Source organism: Bubalus kerabau, chromosome 7, assembly GCF_029407905.1.
Source record: "Bubalus kerabau isolate K-KA32 ecotype Philippines breed swamp buffalo chromosome 7, PCC_UOA_SB_1v2, whole genome shotgun sequence".
In the NCBI taxonomy this organism is placed as follows: domain Eukaryota; kingdom Metazoa; phylum Chordata; class Mammalia; order Artiodactyla; family Bovidae; genus Bubalus; species Bubalus kerabau.
In genome coordinates, this window is record NC_073630.1 from 70,778,758 (window position 1) to 70,794,778 (window position 16,021).

Sequence of the window (16,021 nt, forward strand, 5' to 3'; positions counted from 1 at the left end):
TTATAGCCTTCCTTTTCTCCTTTGCTTTTCGCTTCCCTTCTTTTCACAGCTATTTGTAAGGCCTCCCCAGACAGCCATTTTGCTTTTTTGCATTTCTTTTCTATGGGGATGGTCTTGATCCCTGCCTCCTGTACAATGTCACGAACCTCTGTCCATAGTTCATCAGGCACTCTGTCTATCAGATCTAGATCCTTAAATCTATTCCTCACTTCTACTGTATAATCATAAGGGATTTGATTTAGGTTATACCTGAATGGTCTAGTGGTTTTCCCTACTTTCTTCAATTTAAGTCTGAATTAACAAATAATTATTCCCCACTTAAAACCTTCAATGGCTGCCCACTGCAACTAGAAATAAACTCCAATTTCATACCACGGTCTATCAACCCTGCTAGGAACTGGCCCTGGATCCTCTTTCCCTGTCACTCACTAAGCTCCAGACACACTGGCTCTTCCACCTATTCCTCAGCCAGGCCAAGCATCTCCCAACTTAAAGACTTGCTTCTTGCTGCTTTCTCTCACTCACAGACTTTTCCCTCAGAACATCAACTGAAGGTCATTCAGGTCACAACTCAAATGTCCCCACCTCAGAGGGGCTTTTTCAATTTAAGTAGTTAGTGCCTTTCCACGCTCCCCACGCTCCCCCAACCCCATCACTTTCTGTAACATTTCTCTCATTTTTTAACACCACTTACCGTACATGAAATCACGTTCATTTTATTGTGTATCTATTTCCTGCCTGCTTTCTTCTACTCTTTAGCAGGTCCCTGAAAGGACCACCATTATTTCCAGTACCTAAAGAATACCCATCACACAGTAAAAGCATCTGTTGATTGAATAAATGAATGCACAGTTGTGTGACTCTGGGCTAATTAAGCTTTGAGCTACTAGCCAGTCAAATAAAAAACAGCAAACTGGGTTATTCACTCAGTCTTCTTCTGCTCACTAAATTCTTCTGCAAAACTTGGAAAGAAAACTTAGCAAGAACAGAAACCCAACAAACAGACGTAAACTAATCTTCAGGTCTGTTTATTAGGCCAAGATCTTGAAATACATGAAAAGAGCTTCCAATGTGGACACCTAATCATTTAATTAATATTCATTTTAGATTAGAGTAAGGTAATGACTTGAGTGTAAGAGCTCTGATTTAGAGCTTCTAAGACACCAACCCAGTAACATTGGGAAAGATAAAAAAGAAATCTAAAATTAAAACAAAAATACAATAAAGAAAGGAATGACTGCCTTCCCACTTTATACACCAGCTAATACTTGACTCAGGAACGTAACATTAAACAAACTGAGTTAAAGGAAGCAAAATTTTAAAATCCTTCTTAGTACTTCTACCACTTTTTAGTACCTGTCGATTACTATGTTTTGTAACAAGCATTAGAGTTTTATATATTGATAAAATTATAGGCTCCTGAATGTTTTAAATAGTAAATATTCTACATTAAAAATTTGGTATGAAAAATTTTAATGAAAACATTAATCATACAAAAATTAAATATCAAAACCATTTAAAATGACTTATAATTCAAAGAGATTCAGCTTATTGATACTTCTGTATTAGCTTGTTTTCATAAGAATTGATTATTTCCAGCTGAAAAAAAAAATCTACCAATAGGACTGTGGTAAGAAGAAATGAGAATAACATACATAAAGCTTATAAGCCTGTGCTCAGCATATTTTGCTCATAAATATTAGTTTTTCTTTTATTATTACTTTGAAAAAAACACATAAAAGTTTTACAGAACATGCCAACTTCAGATAGAAGCTTCTTACATGAGAAATAACCACATGTAAGGAATCTAGCCTAGCATTTTTTTAAAACAATTACATTTTCCTCTGAGGAATATACTACATAAAATTGTAATAACTGATAAAAATTCCTCACTAATAAACCAACTTCTAGAGTCTAATTATATAGCTTCTTGTTATAATTTAAGAGGTCCTTTAGAGAATATATATTTTTAAAAAGTACAAAGTTACATGATCAGGAAAAGTACCTTTTAATAAGTAACCACAACATAGTGAAATATTCCTCTAATTACATATATGGCTCAGTTTCATCTTAATTTTGCCAAAAAAGAAAAAGATGGCTTGAAATAGTAAATGAAATAGGTATGTTAATACAAGGAAGCACAACAAACAACTGACATGTTACCTTGCCACTATCTACATCTTATGAAATATTTTACAATTTCAGTCATGCTTTTACTATTAAATACTGTTATAGTGCCACTTTTAGGACGTTACTTAAGATAAAGCTTAACATTCTATCCTTCTAACAAGAGTTCAAAGAGAATACAGAGATGAATGTGAATATATATTGTGTTCTACAGCATCTGCTTTCTAATATTCCAAATTTAACAACTTATCTAAATCTAATCTGAGGTATATTAACAAGTCAAACATTTTTTAATCCACAGCATGGGCTATGTACCATGCAAACACTACTACCACAATTGCACACAGTGGAAAGAGGTAATATTTATATTTCTGCCATAGGGTTAGCTCAACTGCCACTTCATCTCTCTTCCTGTTCTTCTTCCGACGACCCTTCAGTCTGTTTTCAAAAGCTTCCAGTTCAGCCTAAATCAAAACAGTATCATTTTTATTAAATTCAATACACACACTGACTTGAATTTTTCCACTCAGACAAAAATAAATTGGGGAAATGTTTTAATAGTAATGGTATATAATTAATATACAGATTTGATTTTTTTAAAATACTATCTTTCCACTACTGACCTTATTCAACAAATTCAGAGTTGAGGTAAGAAGAATTGGAACTTGAGAGTGGTGAAAGAGACTATTTCAGACTGATGGCCTGCTTTTGATACTAAATATAGAAACATCTCATTTAAAATACAGACATTAGTTTTATATAGCACCATTAATCTGTATTTAATGGGACTCTATAATACAGAGCTTCCAGCTAGTGCAAACAGACAACCCATTAGGATAAAGATACCTATAATTCCAGTTTTACACAATGCTGGTAACAAATATTAACGACTTGTATGGAAGACATTCAAGTGAGTGAATAGAAAAAGCTGCTAGAAATTGATTCCTCTCAATCAAATACATTAAAAAACAGAGTAAAAATTCTTCAGGGGAAAAATGCTTCATACTTTAAACCAAAATGACTCCTTTAGAAAGTAGAATTACATAAAAACTCATTCTAAAAAATAACTTTAAAAAAGGATACCTAGATGACACTCATTATAAAGTGCAGATTTTTAGTCTATTATAAAGAACTTACTTATTAAGCTTTAATGCATGACAATATAATATTATACACTGCATTGTTATTAACTAAAGCCTGGTACTTATTAACATATATGTAATATTCATGCAAAAATCTATAAATGTTCATTTAAAAGAAGGAAATAGAAACTTCAGTTAACATATCCATAACTTTTCTCATAAACCACATCTGAAGACCTAACATATATTCAATACTTAATTTAACACAAAGTGACATTCTTCAATGAACCAAAATATCAAAATATTCTCAAGTGGTTGTGATATACAGCAAAAGGTCAAAATATATTAAAAGCCGTCAAACTTGAGAACCACTGACACAGTAAAATAACTGATGCATAAATGATGACCCACAGTTGTCAAAAGTGGTTTAAATTATCTTCTATACACTGTTTAAAAGGCAGTAAATAGAGACTATATTTAAGATTTCTCTCCATAATGGCTTATAAAAAGGAGAAGAAGGGACACCCCAGACTATTAATAATAATCTCCAGGATTCCAGTCAACCCATGTTTTATTGCATTAGCTCTGATAATTTATTTTTTTTTTTATTTATTTATTTTTTTTTTTGATAATTTATTTTTTGATATTAGGCAAATCAACTTTACAGAACATAAAACATGAGAGGTTATTTTATCCCACCTTGCTACATGAATTATTCTTAATACCCTCTCTCAAGACATGGAAATTTCAGTTTCTTCATTCATAATGGTGGTAGTTTACATACAATGTACTCTACTTGCTAAGCACTGAAGTATCTCAAAATGCAAACTGACAAAAAATTATATGTCACTATTAGAAAGTTAAGCCACTCTGGAATATATGATCAATAAATACAGTATTTGAGCAAACAGGAGGTATAAGAATGTACTTGTTTTCTAGGTAACACATTTTATCTTGAATGCAGATAAAAATTTAAGAATTCTTGAAGGCATTCAAGAGTCTAATGGGGAAATAAGAAGGTGTATTATTAAAACAAATGTATTGGTTAGTAAACAGCACTTATCTGTCACAGACAATCTACAACTCAGTAAGACGAGTGAAGACATGCACTCCAGGGGATGCCTTAAAACAGATGCTGCCATGTCCTGACCCCCCGTCACTCAAACCAAAAGAGGCATTATCTCTGGAGAATGGATGAAATCAACAAGGAAGCAATTGGGAATACACAAAATACACAGAATATTTGGGCACATACAAGGTCCCATGCTTCCTTCAGAGGTTCAGGATACCTGGACTGAAACAAACGGATAATTTTTGTTTTACAAGGAACTAGAGTTTCGGTCCAGAATTGAGCTGACCTAGTTTATATGTTATGTTTATATGTTTCCAGGTATCTTGTATTTGCATAAAAACTAACAATTATGCAAAAAGACCTAAGTTTGGGTGTTTTCTGTTACCTGTTGTCTTCGTTTTTCCTCTTCAAGGGCAGCTTTGGCTTCTGCTTCTTTTAACTGTTTATAGACATTTAAAACTAAATTAACATTGCAATCACCAAATTTTATACAGAATTTTAACATCTTTCCTTCCAGGCTCCACTAACCTATAACAACTTCTGAGAGCTTCATACTGAAAATTATTTAAAGAACCATAAATGTTATACACTGAGAAGTGTTACTAGGGTACTATCTAACAGGGTGTGAACGGAAGTCGAGTGTTATATCTTATTCAGCTGAACAACTATAAGATACTAGATCATAATACACAGAGTTACAACACTGTAAACTGAAATACTTTTAAAACTGGACTTTTACTCTTAAGTTACCATATTAAGATTATAATCAATTATTAAATATTACTGTTTGCCTAGGGATGAAATTGACCATTTTCCTAAAACGCCCTCTCTGGAAGGGAATCCTTAGTTTCAAACAAAACCAAAAGTTTATTCACTGATTGGGTTAATGGAGGGAAATAGTGACACAAAGTAACCCAAACAGCAAAGAATCCTAAAATTTTATTTTTGTATTATTTTAACATAATTTTCAGGAAGCTTTAACATTAAGATGAGTAACTATGTTCCAGAGTACATCCACTAACTGGTACAGAGTATGGGAAAATCTAGTACACCCCAGACAATAAAGATTATATCTAGCACACACCAGCACATCTGAGAGTTTTAAAATAGACCTACATACTAGGCTTTTATCACAAAAACAAAAAAGGATGAGATTTCAAGTTCTTCATAATAAGCATCTGAATTTAATGTACAAAATAAATAAGGAAAGGCCACTAACACATTAAAAATGACATTTAACGTGACATTACCTCAGATGCTTTCTGCTTCATTTCTTTGCATGTTGTGTCACATTCTATGGAAATCTGATTTTCACGTACTTTGTTGCACTGCACTTCCTACAAATAAAATTTTTAAAATTTTTACTTCAAAAGATGTCCCTCAAAGTTGTAGTAACTGCAGGCCATAAAAAAGCAAAATTTATCTAGCAGCTTAATATTATGCCTATTATTTCATTTTTATTCTTCATTTCTCTTTATCGCTTCCTATTACTCTTCTGAAGCCTCCAGGGAGGTGCTAGAGTAGTGCCATCCAACACAGCTAGCCGAGGCAATGGAAATGTTCTATACTCACAGGGGTAGCAATTCCCACAGATGGTGCCTGAGTACTCAAAGTGTACTGAAATCAAGGAACTGAATGTCATGTCACATATTATTTAATGTTGATTCATTAAAATTCTAATTTAAATAGCCATAAGTGGCTAGTGGCTATCACCACAGTGTGGCTCTAGAGAGTCTTTTTTGGAGAGCTACAAGTTTTTCTCTCAACCATTTATCTTTTTAAAAAAAAGCTGAGGTGAAAATCATTCTAAACTGTCTGTATCTCACTGACTCCTTAATGAAATAATAAAAAATACAGTTTTATTGATGAGGTGACATCAAGACTATAATCAATTTGTGCACTAGTAAAGTAATGGTTAAAATTCTCCAAGCCAGGCTTCAGCAATATGTGAACCGTGAACTTCCAGATATTCAAGCTGGTTTTAGAAAAGGCAGAGGAACCAGAGATCAAATTGCCAACATCCACTGGATCATGGAAAAAGCAAGAGAGTTCCAGAAAAACATCTATTTCTGCTTTATTGACTATGCCAAAGCCTTTGACTGTGTGAATCACAGTAAACTGGAAAATTCTGAAAGAGATGTGAATACCAGACCACCTGACCTGCCTCTTAAGAACCTGTATGCAGGTCAAGAAGCAACAGTTAGAACTGGACATGGAACAACAGGCTGGTTCCAAATAGGAAAAGGAGTACGTCAAGGCTGTATATTGTCACCCTGCTTATTTAACTTATATGCAGAGTACATCATGAGAAACGCTGAGCTGGAGGAAGCACAAGCTGGAATCAACATTGCCGGGAGAAATATCAATAACCTCAGATATGCAGATGACACCACCCTTATGGCAGAAAAGTGAAGAAGAACTAAAGAACCTCTTAATGAAAGTGAAAAAGGAGAGTGAAAAAGTTGGCTTAAAGCTCAACATTCAGAAAACGAAGATCCTGGCATCTGGGCCCATCACTTCATGGCAAATAGATGGGGAAACAGTGGCTGACTTCATTTTTCTGGGCTCCAAAATCACTGCAGATGGTGACTGCAGCCATGAAATTAAAAGACGCTTACTCCTTGGAAGGAAAGTTATGACCAACCTAGATAGCGTATTCAAAAGCAGAGACGTTACTTTGTCAACAAAGGTCCATCTAGTCAAGGCTATGGTTTTTCCAGTGGTCATGTATGGATGTGAGAGTTGGACTATAAAGAAAGCTGAGCGCCAAAGAATCGATGCTTTTGAACTGTGGGTTGGAGAAGACTCTTGAGAGTCCCTTGGACTGCAAGGAGATCCAACCAGTCCATCATAAAGGAGAGCAGTCCTGGGTGTCTATTGGAAGAACTGATGTTGAAGCTGAAACTCCAATATTTTGGCCATCTGATGTGAAGAGCTGACTCATTGTGATGCGAAGACCCTGATGTTGTGAAAGATTGAGGACAGGAGGAGAAGGGGACGATAGAGGTTTAGATGGTTGGATGACATCACTGACTCAATGGCCACTAGTTTGGGTAAACTCCGGGAGTCGGTGATGGACTGGGAGGCCTGGCATGCTGTGGTTTATGGGGTCGCAAAGAGTCAGACATGACTGAGAGACTGAACTGAACTGTAATAAAATAAGTGGTCTTTATTTTAAATAGTCTAAACTCTGCTTCTGTAGATCTTTTGTCTGCCTTTTATTCATTCCACATTTCTTGCTGCCAGATGTCATTTTTGCTGTAAGGGTACCTATTGGTACCAAGTTGCTCCTTTCTCACCACACCCTCACCACACTAGTTTTTTAGTTCAAATCTACCAGAGTAAGGAAATGAGATCATCAAATCCTGAGCAAAGGACATACACTTCAATGAAAGGACTTTATAGCAGAGAATTCTGGCTGAGGTTGGTGATAAACAGAGTCTTGTCGTCCAACAATAGTCCAAAGAAAAAACAACATGGACAGACATTAGAGACAAAAATAAATACTGCATGTTAGTGGCTATTAAGTCTATCAGTCTGGAAGAAAGATCACCATATCTTTTCTCATTCAAAAGGTACTTATAGAGTACCTATTACATGCCAAGCACTGCATTAGGAACAGGGGATACAATAAGGAAAAAATTAATATAGTAAATGCTAAACTAATAATAATAATCATAGCAGCTATTTATTAAACATAGAGTAGTCATGGTGCTAAATGCTATATAAGCATTATCTCTTTTATTCCTTTCAATAAGTCTATGTAAACAAGGTTACACACATCCCTATAATCACAAAGCTCTTAGTCATGAACCTAGTACAAAGTATAAAGGAAGTCAAAGGGAAGGAGCACCTAAGTCCTTTCAGAAGGAGGCAGAAGGAAAGAAAACCTTCCCAAACCAAGAAACGCTTGCATTTATGCTAGTAAGCATAAACAGGATTCTACAAATGGGACAGTAAAGGGAAAAAAATATATATTCTATACAGAAGGAACATAAATAGTACAACATATTCAAGCGGAATATAGCTAATGTGTCAGTGCACTTAAGAAACAAATCACAGAAAGGACTAACAGGGGATATGACTAAACAAGCAGGCAAAGATAGAGTCCCCTCCTATGTCATAATTCTGTATTTGTATACCTTATAAAATGCTTATTTTTAAGAAACAGTGAAGAACTTGGATTGGAAATATTATGATTAGAGGCATGGAAATCTGCTATGAAGCTGTTTTCAAAGTCTAAGAATAAACCGTTGCCAGTTCTAAGGGGTGGCAAATTGTACTTGGATAGTAAGATGAGGTTTGAGGGAAAACCTGAGAAACATTTCAGATTAAAAGTGATTTGACTGAGTATTGATTTTCATATAGAGGTGATCCATTTAAAAACCTAAAACTTAGGGATCCAACTCCAGAAAAACTTAGGCCTATAAATTTAAATTCAGAAATTAACCATCCCAGGAAATGATAGTTGGAGCTGTAAAAGCAGAAGAAATGCAAAGGTCCTCAATAAAAGCAAAAGATTTTCAATAAATATTTGCTGAATAGATGAGTAAATGAGTAAACTGAAAGAGTAGCTTTAGCGAACAACCATAATAATGTGAAGAAAACAAGGAGTTACAACTGTAACTGAGAAAGGGAAAATCAGAAGTAAAGAAATCTTCGTAAGAGTCCAGAGTGTAAACAGGGAAGTCAAGGAAAAGGACAACTGACCTGAGTCCTTTCTAAGTTTTGTCAAACGGTATGTAGTTTGCTACCACTGAGCTTTCCAACCATTAGCTTTTGCCCTTTCACTCCTCCATTACCATAACTTTATCTTTTTTTTTTTTTTCATTTCAACCATAACTTTATCTTAAAATTAACTCTCTCCAAGTTTGAATGTTATTTTATAATTTTATAAGGCTGAGTATGTGAGGTCTTTTTAAGGTAACATTTTCACAACAGAATACTGATTATAAAAAACTTTCGTAAGTAAGAGCAACAAAGGTTCATTCCAGATCATTTCTTAAATCATGAAACTCACTTCATTACTCACACTGTCACTTATGTGGAGACCTCAAATCCAGAACACAGATTCTGTCCAAAAAACAGCACTGAACTCAGTTCCAATATAAAATAATCCTCTTTAACTATTAAATTGCCAAAAACTAAGCTGCCAAACAATGCTGATTTTTAAATTAAGCATTTACAGAAATAGACAGGCCAATAATGAAAAAACTCTAAGAAATAAGAGCTTAAAATTAAAAGGCAAAAAATTAAAGTCAAAGAACTACCAAAACACACTCTCCCCACCAAAAAAAAAAAGAAAACCAACAAAAATGTACATAGAAAAGAATTTTTAATAACTTAAAATATTTACCTTTTTTATTCTTTTACAAGGACATCTAAGTTTCACCTTTTGGTTGCAATTAAAGGGACATTCACCAGGATGACACATTTCTTTGCATCTATGACCACAAGGAAGCTAAAATAAAACCAAAATAAAACAATTACATATTTATAGTCATACTCTACTTCCCCTTTCCCCCAACAACTATTTTAAGAAAAAGTCCATTACAATGGGGTCAATAAATCTTGGACAACTGGCTAAGTTTTTCATTTTTTTCTTTTAGATATAAATAATCTTAATTCCCAGAAATGTTCAATGTTCTCCCTGGTTCCACTCCAAGAGTACACCTTACATCACTCCTGAGGCTAGTTAGGGCCCTGTGACTAAGCTCTGGCCAATGGAATGTAATCAAGTGCACCTTCATGCCTTAAAGCTTTTAAGGGCACAGGTCCATGCTCTTCCCTTCCCAGTATGCTGGAAATGAGGATATCTAGAGCAACGATATTTTCATGCAAAGATGGGCTCAATAAAGGACAGAAATGGTATGGACCTAACAAACAGAAGCAGAAGATATTAAGAAGAGGTGGCAAGAATACACAGAACTGTACAAAAAAGATCTTCAAGACCAAGATAATCAAGATGGTGTGATCACTGACCTAGAGCCAGACATCCTGGAATGTGAAGTCAAATGGGCCTTGGAAAGCATCACTACGAACAAAGCTAGTGGAGGTGATGGAATTCCAGTTGAGCTATTTCAAATCCTGGAAGATGATGCTGTGAAAGTGCTGCACTCAATATGCCAGCAAATTTGGAAAACTCAGCAGTGGCCACAGCACTGGAAAAGGTCAGTTTTCATTCCAATCCCAAAGAAAGGCAATGCCAAAGAATGCTCAAACTACCACACAATTGCACTCATCTCACATGCTAGTAAAGTAATGCTCAAAATTCTCCAAGCCAGGCTTCAGCAATACGTGAACTGTGAACTTCCAGATGTTCAAGCTGGTTTTAGAAAAGGCACAGGAACCAGAGATCAAATTGCCAACATCCACTGGATCATGGAAAAAGCAAGAGAGTTCCAGAAAAACATCTATTTCTGCTTTATTGACTATGCCAAAGCCTTTGACTGTGTGGATCACAATAAACCGTGGAAAATTCTTCAAGAAATGGGAATACCAGACCACCTGACCTGCCTCTTAAGAACCTGTATGCAGGTCAGGAAGCAACAGTTAGAACTGGACCTTCAACAACAGACTGGTTCCAAATAGGAAAAGGAGTATGTCAAGGCTGTATATTGTCACCCTGCTTACTTAACTTATATGCAGAGTACATCATGAGAAACGCTGGGCCGGAAGAAGCACAAGCTGGAATCAAGATTGCCGGGAGAAATATCAATAACCTCAGATATGCAGATGACACCACCCTTATGGCTGAAAGTGAAGAGGAACTAAAAAGCCTCTTGATGAAAGTGAAGGAGGAGAGTGAAAAAGTTGGCTTAAAGCTCAATATTCAGAAAACAAGGATCGTGGCATCTGGTCCCATCCCTTCACGGGAAATAGATGGGGAAACACTGGAAACAGTGTCAGACTTTATTTTTCTGGGCTCCAAAATCACTGCAGATGGTTATTGCAGCCATGAAATTCAAAGACGCTTACTCCTTGGAAGGAAAGTTATGACCAACCTAGATAGCATATTCAAAAGCAGAGACATTACTTTGCCAACAAAGGTCCGTCTAGTCAAGGCTATAGTTTTTCCAGTAGTCATGTATGGATGTGAAAGTTGGACTGTGAAGAAGGCTGAGCACCAAAGGATTGATGCTTTTGAACTGTGGTGTTGGAGAAGACTCTTGAGAGTCCCTTGGACTGCAAGATCCAACCAGTCTGCTCTAAAGGAGAGCAGTCCTGGGTGTTCATTCGAAGGACTGATGCTAAAGCTGAAACTCCAATACTTCGGCCACCTCATGCAGAGTTGACTCATTGGAAAAGACTCTGATGCTGGGAGGGATTGGAGGCAGGAGGAGAAGGGGACAATGGAGGATGAGATGGCTGGATGGCATCACCGACTTGATGGACATGAGTTTGGGTGAACTCCGGGAGTTGGTGATGGACAGGAAGGCCTGGCATGCTGCAATTCATGGGGTTGCAAAGAGTCGGACATGACCGAGCGACTGAACTGAACTGAGAGCAACGAGGATCCCATGAGTCAAAGAGAACAGAGCTGCCCTGCTAAACTTGGGTCCCGCGGAGCACAGTGACACATCTATCTTCCCTTTCATTGTTATGTGAGAAAGAAAATTTCCTTGTCCTTAAGCCACTGTATTGTAATACAACTGCTTAGCCTTTTACTCTAAAAGGCTTGCCACTCTGAATTCAAACATACGAAATAGGTAGCCAAACCAATTCAGTAATTGCTGTGATGTCTATGTGCTCCTTGACTTTATATACTATTTTCTTATCTCAATCAAGCTTTCAAATGAAAGGGTTCTCTTCTTTTTTCTATTCAAATCTTATACAAAATTGAAAATACAGCTTAAATCATCATTAAAACATGGCATGAGTTTGCTTACATTTGAAAAAAAATAATAATCTATTTCTAAACTGTTGTGACAATGCCTGTATTATTTTCAACTTAAAAAACATTTTTAAAACCACTTCATATATTTCTGTCTCTCCAACCAGAATATAAAAGACACCCACTGGCTAGGGGTTAAATTTCAAAATCATACTGCCTACAACTGAATCCCAGATGCCCTGTTGACTAACTATGGGACCTTGGGTAAGTCACCTGACTTTTCTGTGCTTCACATCTAAAAATGGGAAGAGTAATAAAACTTTATAAAGCTGTTGTGAGGATTAAATGGGCTTAATATATTTAGCTATCATAATAAAGGTTATTATTACAAATTAGTTAAGAGCAGTGGTTTTATATTTCTTTTTGTCTCTCATATTCATTAACAAAGATATTTACAAATAGTGGACACCTCAATAAATATCTAAATTCTCCGAATTCTAGTCTTTATGATTCACCAGACTGATCTTTCAAATTCCTGACTCTACCACCCATTTTAAGAAATTCAGAATCCTTTTCCATTGTCTTTAGTTCTCTCTAGAGTATGCAACCAGCTTTCAAATTTTTAAATTTTTAGCTGAGACATTCATACCGTCAGGCGAGTGTATGCTCCTCGGTTCTGTCTCGTCACAACAAAGATTTGGAGTGACGGACATTAAAGCCCTCGGTGAGTCACAGCTCCTGGGTCTTGGGTAGATCGTGTTATAGCTCTCAGGTCTTGAACAGACCGTGTTATAGCTCTTAGACAAATCAGTGTTACAGCTCTATTTTACTTAGAAAATAGCAGGAAAATCCATTCTCGAGGCTTGAGGACATGTCAACCCACAGATGCGAAGAGAAGAGTGCCCCAGAGCGCAGGGGAGAGAGAGAAAGAAAGACCCCTTTCCCTTTGGCTCCTCTTTTTAAATATCTTTTCTTCCCCCCTGGGCCTGCCCTATGTAAACTGGGCTAGCCAGGAGTGCTGTTTGTTCTACCTGAGGTCCTCACTCCAGTCCTCGGACCTTCCATTGTTCTATTTTCATGGGCTTTTCCCTTCCTTGTCTTTTAGCCACCGCCATTCTGGACTCCTGTTTCCTATTCTAACTACCTAACAATACCAAAACTAAATTTGGATCATTCACACTGCATTTTCACTAATCCTAGCAGAGTGCAATGCTACCTACTAGAATGAGTTCCATCCACACTAGGCATTCCTGGGCCACTTCAGTCTTGTTTTTCTCTACACCTAATACCAGGCCCTCAACACAACTTAACAAGCGCAATATTTATTCACTATCAAACACCTGTCTCAGAGTATTTATTTCAGGGACTCCCTCACTTCTCTCTCACCTCATTCCTGCCAGTGCCTCTAGCCTGTCTTCATAAACAAGACAAACACTTGGCATTAGCTCACCACCTATCCTTTTTTCCCTTCAAAAGATGTCTTTACAGCATCTTGTTCTTTCCTTAATCTTGGATGTAATTACATCAGTCATCTTCTCTGAAAGTAATTAAACACTCTACTTTAAATCAGTGATTCTGAAGTGGAAAGTGAATAGGGAAACATATCAGAATCAGTAAGGGAAGATGTTTTTGAAATTATATAGACTCATGGCTACAGTGTGGTCTCTTACTGATCATTATTCTGTCTCTTCAGTGTGCTGGAGAGAAAGGGAACTTTGGTAGACTTCTAAGATGCTATATTTTTTGACCTAGGTAGAGTTATATGATGTTCAGTTTTTAACCATTTTTTATACTGTACATGTATGTTCTATGCACTGTTGAGTGTGTAATCATTTCATTATTTAAAAAATCAAATCACGTAACCATTTCCCTGTTAGATGTGCAGGCATGTATTATCTCAAAAGCCAGATTATATTCTCAAAGGGCAAAAAAGTAGTCCCAAAGAAAATTACTTAGAATGTAAAATATATACAATGACTGTATCTTCATTACAGATTTCACAGCAAAAAAAGAGACATTTTTAAAAAACATCCAACCCTGGTATTCATTTAAAGATGAGATATCCTACCCTTCCCATTTAAAGTGAGATGGTTTTCCTCTACTCTACTCAGCCCTTAATATCATTTGCTAGCACTTTGGTAAGTCAAAATAAATGGCTTACCAACAAGCAATATTGTCTAGTTCAAAATGTCTCATTTTAATCCCAATAATTTTAAAAGCTCCTTAAAAATAATTAAAGAAACTTTGCATATCAATATTATTTGTGGATAAATACCCATATCATCATCACCACAGCTGGAACATCCATAGCATTTACCATATATTAAGATCTTTACCTGTTACTGATTCATTTAATATTCAGCACTCTGAAATGAGTATTGCTACTGCCTCCATTTTACACATGAACAATCTGATATACAGAGACATTAAATAATGTGTCTAAGTAAAAAATAGAAAAGCTTGCATGGGAATGATAAAACCAAATTCAGAAATGATTTTTAAAAGTAGAATTGTATATGTGAGGCACAGTTTAAATAAAGGTTCAGTTCTTCATGCTATCTTTATATATTTCCTTTAAGTTTAATTCAAACTTAATTGAACAATCCAATAGACACATGGAGTGTATATCAGAGAAGCAATGTAACTAGAACACATTTATGCCATCCCCACAGTTCACTCTTACACTCACACTCATTAGACATTTACCAGCTACCTAGTAAGTACAACCAGGGACTGGATACAAAGACAAATATGACATAGTCGCTGCCCATAGGAAATCTATAGTATAGTAAGGGGAAGAGAAAACAAACAGAAATTTATCAATGCATCGGAATTTGTCATAATCCTGTATCTTCAGTCTGAGTCTAAGATTTCTGTCTTTCTTTAAGATTTCAGAAAGACAGTTCTTGGTTGATACCATCATAGTCTACTGGTTCTCAAACTGTACCAGATCAATATTATCAGCCTTATGTAAGAGCTTATTAGAAATGCAAATTCCTGAACCTCCACTCCAGGCCCACAAAATCAGGAACTCTGGCGTGGGGCCCATTAACCTGTTTTAACAAGCGCTTATAATGATTCTGATGCACATCCGAGTTTGAAAACCACTGCTGTAGCCTTATCAGAACATAAACTAGATTGAATTCTATTAGACATAATGTTCACCTGTCTACTCCAAGACTGTTCTAAACCTTAATAACCATATGGACTGTTCCCAACCTAAGGATATATTTTTCAAGAAAGTCCAAGGAGATACTAGCAATACCATGGTCTCCAGAATGTCCTAGAATTAAAAAATGATGAGCATGGGGAAAAAATTTCTAAATAAATAGTGCATATTCAGCTTGAGTCCCACCCAAATGTCATAACAGGATCACAAACAAATCATAACCAAGGCAATGCTAAATTGCAAATTAGTGATCCCTGAATTAAATGTTTATTTCTGACAGGAATCTCATCCCAAATTACTGTTGTCAGATTAAAAATAAAACATTCTCAACTACTTATTACCTGAAACTTGAAACTAAACAGAAGAAAATTTATTTTAACAAGGGGAAACTTAGAATTTGAAGAATTCAGAAAATTAAATTTGAAATATCCCATGCCTCATGTTTCACTTATATAACAAAGACAGGATTATTAAAATAAGCATGTATTGCTTGAAATTTCTCCCTTTTATAATCTCACATGACTTTTAAAATTCCCAAGTCCAATTTCCAATAGTTCTTAAACAAAAACCCACAAATGTGTCCAAAGTTTTAGTTAAAAGGAAATGCTGTTAATAAAAAGGCATATCATGCATTGATTTGCTTTTTCTTTAATCAAAGAGACAGACTAACTATAGTTAAGACTTTGCTGTCATCTCTTCCTGATTCTAAATAGGATAAGAAACACTTAGGTAAGTAT

General features: G+C 35.8%; 1 protein-coding gene across 5 annotated transcripts in view; it reads right to left on the reverse strand.

Annotated features, from left to right (window-relative positions):
* Nucleotides 1–1,453: 1,453 nt before the first annotated feature.
* Nucleotides 1,454–16,021, reverse strand: part of NFXL1 (nuclear transcription factor, X-box binding like 1) — a 59,034-nt gene continuing 44,466 nt past the window's right edge. For all 5 annotated transcript variants that reach the window (XM_055588496.1, XM_055588494.1, XM_055588493.1 and 2 more), the window contains exons 20-23: nt 9,638–9,742; nt 5,532–5,618; nt 4,667–4,720; nt 1,454–2,591 (exon numbers count right to left, since the gene is read on the reverse strand). In XM_055588496.1, coding sequence (XP_055444471.1) covers nt 2,418–2,591; nt 4,667–4,720; nt 5,532–5,618; nt 9,638–9,742 — 420 coding nt within the window. In that variant the 3' untranslated portion in view covers nt 1,454–2,417. The remainder of the gene's footprint in view (nt 2,592–4,666; nt 4,721–5,531; nt 5,619–9,637; nt 9,743–16,021) is intronic.